The following is a 5,030-nucleotide window of genomic DNA, read 5'->3' as shown; positions in this document are numbered from 1 at the left end:
CATTTGGCTCTTTAGTTTTTGTAATCTTAGACAAATAGAATTTAGATTAAGTTCTTTTTCTTCAATTTCTCTTAGCTTTTTTACCATGATACTCGATTATTGGTCTAATTTCAACCCATTATGTGTTTAATTTTTAATTTTTTAATATATTTTTGTATTTGTTTTACTCTTTATGATTATTTCTAAATAAAAATGATAAAAAATAATTAAAATTAAATAAATTTACTGAAAAGATATTATTTTGGATTTTATGTTTTTATTTGAAGCACATGAAAACAGGTAAAAAAACAAAAGCATTGCAAGTATAGAAGAGATTTAACTTGTATATGCTAAAGACATATCTACCATATTTAAATCATACTCAAAGTGTTTAGTTTACCCTTTATAAAATAAAAGATTAAAATTTTAATCTAAGGCTGTGATTTCTCAACCATTAATTTAATTATAAAAATAACAATTCAATCTAAACTTATAGGATAGATATCAATCTAACACAACATGTTTGAAATAAATAAATATACTTTTAGATAATTATCTTATCTAATTAATGGATAATAAATAAGATATAAATATTATTAATAAACTCTAAGCCTAACACACACACACACACTATATATATATATATATAAGTCGAAGAACACCGATATGAATATTCAATTATCCTAATATTTAAATTCTTTACTTGTTGAGTAATTAATGCTATTATCATCCTACTTAATTAGCACTAGTGTCCCATGGAATTTAGGCAAGTTTGAAAGAAAGAAAGAAAAAAGAAGAAGCAAGCACATAGACACTGGGGAGACAAAAAGGAAAGATTTGATTGCATGAACAAAATTAGATTCCTAACCCATGAGCAAAGATACGAATAATATCTTTGTAAACCCAATTACAAAGTACTAATCTTAGCAAAATACAGAGAATACCATAATCTTATGGCTTCCCGTAACATAAAGTTTGGTAAAAGGACATAGTCAATATTGACTATCCACTTCATTCACAGCTTGACCGACCAATAATTATCTTCTCAAGTACAAAAGCAGAAAAATCCCAGCAAACTTCACCCATATAAAGCTTGTTTTGCACTTAAGTGAAGAAGGTGCTGACGACCCGACAGATCTGCAAAAACCCTCCAAAAAGGTGTTTGACATTAGAATGTTGATGTTTGATTCCTTGTCTTGGTACATATGTTCCCTTTCACACTCTTCTTTTTTCTTTTAAAGAAGAAAAGAAAACAAAGTGTGTGAAAGAAGAACATGTATATCCTATTTAGAAAGAAAAATAGAAGAACATACCCAGGCGAAGCAAAGTTACATTTTCCATGACCTGCACAATAAAATGAGGTTGATTAGTGGTATGGTAAGATCATACTTGGCTTTTCGAGCAGACTTGAGTCGAGAGATATAATTAAATATCCTTCGTGTATTGCTTTCTCACTCTCATCCGAATCCCACAAAAAATACGAGTAAATGTGTGTTTGATATCATAGTAAATCTGTAGTTCCAACAGGATATTTCATGTTGAATTGAATTCTGTAATCCCGCAAAACTGATATATATTTCATGCATAAATCTGTAGTTCCTACAGGAATCGAGTTCTAATCCTACTCTTCTCTACATCATGAGAAGCAAGAGTAGCAGAAAATTAGAACAGTAAAAGAAGAGAGAATGTGTTTTCTTACTGGGATCAATGTTGGTTAGAGTAGCAGTTCCTCCAAAATTGCAAGCTATATCAGAGTTCCCATTTTGTTGGTAATAGTTGTTGAAAGCATAGGAGGCATGAGACACAAGTGTGTCAGGATCGAAGCACGCTCCACCCCGTTGGATTGGTTTACAATCTGCCATGCCTAGACCACAGGCCCAGTCTAACGCGTTCTGTAAATCAATTTGAGAGACACCTGGAAGGGCTACACACCATGAGGTTCCAGCAAGAAAAGTTGTGTTTCCTTCTGGAGGTGACAATGTTGTCACTGGAATAGCAGCCTCTGCTTTCTCTTGCGTTATAGTCTCCATTGTCAGGACTAAATGTTTTGACAGAGAAAATCAAAGGGACAAAAAAATAATTAAAAAGGGATGGTCTCAGAGACATCAATGATGCAATTCAAGATTTCTATCAATAATCCTGAAGGGAATCAGATCTAAGACACACAATACAAATTCTTCACATCAATCTCCTACGTTCATAAAAATTTAATAAACTCTTCTAAACCTAAAACATCAAAGAAATGAGCATGTCTCCTTAACCACAGGACCAACAGAGAGGGGGGGGGAGAAAAAGGAAACAAAACTGCTGTAATATGCTCTTTACTTAATAAATGTTCTTGTACCATAAGCAGCCTCGCAAAGAGGTTCCTACAGCATCAACTAAGACACGCATAGGAAGCAAAGTGTTTCTGCACACTCTTTTTTGTTTGATGTCTCCCCTGTGGTTCTCAAGAAAGTGTGTTTCCTTGGTAGCTGATATCTTGAAACACATAAAACTAGATTAAAAATGCTTATACGGGCTTGGGGCATGGGAAATCTAGAAAAAACAAAAGGCAAAAACACAGAGAGTTAGCTAGGGACATTGCTTCGATAAACAGTCAAAATGTGGACAGACACCATTGCCATCCTCTAAGCATTCTGGTAATCAGGCTCTAGAGAAAGAAATCTTGAAGCTAACCTCGGCCACCAGCCAAAAAGAGGAAAATTATACTAAAACAGTACATTTTTATCAAGTTAATACCAAAGAAAGAGGACACTAGCTACTACTCCAACCTACACCATGGAAGCCATGATGAAATTCAACAGTAGCCCAACAAGCCAAACCCATAACAAGAACTAACCAGAAACAAGCAAAACCAGGGCAAAAACTATAAAAACAAGGAAGAAAACATACCTACATAACAATGCAGCAACAAGAGACATGGCAAAACCAGTACTTCGTTTCTCATCGTAAATTCTTCGAAGCCTTAACGAGGACACCACTAAGTCTCAACAAACAAACACACACACACACGCAAGGTACCTGAGTGTTAATGAGAGTGATATTAATACTGATAAAGGAAATCTTGTTAGCATTGCCAGGAGAGTGAAGGGAATCCAGCAGTTTCTTCAAGGGAAATTATGTTCTTTCCCTTTTTTGGGCTTTAACACAAGTAGCGTGATGTAAGAAATGGTTCAGTGTCTAAAGTAATTGCCTACCTTTGACAGGCCGTATGAGGCTTGTACAGGCATGAAATACTAGTCTGAAATTCAGGCTTTCACATCCATTTAATTTCCCCCCCTAACGTTTGGGAGGCTTTTCAATTTCTTCCCTAAACCTTAGTTTTGTATCAATTAGCTCCCTAAAACTTTCCCGAAAGTTTCAATTCTTTTAATTCTTTGTGAGTATTTGGAATTGTGGTGACTTTTACTTTAGAATTCATTCACTTGAAGAAAAATCAAATCGGTGTATGTTTTAGTGTTTTATTTAATAATTTTAATATGTTGTGTTAAAAATAATAATTATTATTATTTTGATACGTTTTCGAATAAAATATATTTTTGAAAGGTATCTAGCGGCACAATACCAAACATACACTTTATCAATTAAATTGATAGAATTCTTAATGCAACTTCTATCCTTCAATCGTATCAACATTCATCAATCTTGTTTTACCAAAATCTAAACCTATTATACACCACATTCAATCTAAAAATTAAAATAATTAGCAAATAAAAATTCAAATTAATTTTTTTTTTTTTGCAAATTTATTGAATGAGCAATACTGATTAGTATAATTTTCATAAAATTAAAATTTAATTACAAAAAATTTTCTTTTATAATTTGGACAAAAGTATAGTGTGTAAATATATTTAATTATATATTAACTTTTAGGGAGACAATTGAAAGAAAAAGGTGTAGGGGGGGATTCTGGAATTCTGGAAACCTTAGGGGGCAAAATAAAATATAAATATAGTATGATTCTTTAAAGGTGAGTCACGGTCCTGCAACAAAAAGCATTTTAAGATCAGTCTTTCCTGAGTTCTAACGACATGTCCTTAGTGAGTTCATGTTATCACGGATTCTTTTCATTTCTCACAATGCTATTTCGGTCGCATCCTAACGCTGGGCTTAGGCAGTGCCCTTAGGCTTATTTTCTACCTCCAGCGGGCTTAAACAACTTTTTTAAGCATAATTTTTTTTTAAGAATTTTGTTTTATATCCCGCATGGATCTCTAATAAATTTATATTAATTTAATATATATTATTTTTTATAGAATATAACTTAAAATATCACATTAATTTATTTATAAAAATGAAATAACTCTTCAATCTTTTTTTTCACAAAAAAAAAAATTATAAATTATAAATATTTCATGAATCATTCAAGCTTCGGGTTCATAATATTTATTCTTTATTGTATACATATTTTCAGAATATATCTCTCTATAATATAATTACTCTCTTTCTCTCTCTCGCTATAACGATACCTACTTAAACATATAAGAGTTTCATATCTACCATAAAAGATTTTATACAGGTACTTGACCTATCAGCTACTAGCCACCTTGACTTACCACATATCAGTTACAACTCACTAACTACCAGCCATATTAATCTCTCACTTTAAGCTGTCAGCCATATTAACTAGGAAGAATAGATCGGATTTTTAAAATTAAGTGATTAGTTGATTATCTAGAACATAAACTTTATTACTAAGCTACTTGAATTTTTTAGGACATCATCAATTGATGTTGTTAAAAAAATAAAAAAATAAAAAAACCTTGTCCAAAAGCCATCAGTTTCTTTCTAAGCTTTGTTTTTAACATTTAGATCATTTACACGACCATGACACACCTAAGCCAAAGCACATGATGAATTTACACTTGACCACAACATCATTGCCATTTGCTGCTTCTAGTGCTCATATGTAGTTACACTACCAAAAAAAGCCTAGGTAGAATGATCATTATGAGATTATTTAACATCCACACTCGTCAAATGCTCCCTCCGGCTACCACGGGATGGAACTCAGTTACCAATATTGTTGTTTCATGCCAAAATTTTCA

At 32.3% G+C, this 5,030-nt stretch overlaps 1 protein-coding gene across 1 annotated transcript; it reads right to left on the bottom strand.

Annotated features, from left to right (window-relative positions):
• Window positions 1-800: 800 nt before the first annotated feature.
• LOC118034678 (major pollen allergen Ole e 10) lies at window positions 801-3,184 on the bottom strand. Its single transcript, XM_035040023.2, has 4 exons — window positions 2,875-3,184; window positions 1,679-2,017; window positions 1,293-1,323; window positions 801-1,116 (listed from the first exon to the last, which is right to left on the bottom strand). The coding sequence occupies exons 1-4, from the start codon at window positions 2,927-2,929 to the stop codon at window positions 1,017-1,019; spliced, it is 525 nt and encodes a 174-aa protein (XP_034895914.1). The 5' UTR covers window positions 2,930-3,184; the 3' UTR covers window positions 801-1,016.
• Window positions 3,185-5,030: the final 1,846 nt, after the last annotated feature.

The sequence above is a fragment of the Populus alba genome, chromosome 19 (genome assembly GCF_005239225.2).
Source record: "Populus alba chromosome 19, ASM523922v2, whole genome shotgun sequence".
Taxonomy (NCBI): domain Eukaryota; kingdom Viridiplantae; phylum Streptophyta; class Magnoliopsida; order Malpighiales; family Salicaceae; genus Populus; species Populus alba.
Note: the sequence above shows the minus strand (reverse complement) of the source record. Positions and strands in the feature narration are given on the sequence as shown.

Coding starts and splice junctions, on each gene's coding strand:
- LOC118034678 (XM_035040023.2), bottom strand. CDS start 2,929: ATGAGAAACGAAGTACTGGTTTTGCCATGTCTCTTGTTGCTGCATTGT. Junction 1,324..1,678: donor TCTAACCAACATTGATCCCA/GTAAGAAAACAC, acceptor TTTATTGTGCAG/GTCATGGAAAATGTAACTTT. Junction 1,117..1,292: donor TGTAACTTTGCTTCGCCTGG/GTATGTTCTTCT, acceptor GGGTTTTTGCAG/ATCTGTCGGGTCGTCAGCAC.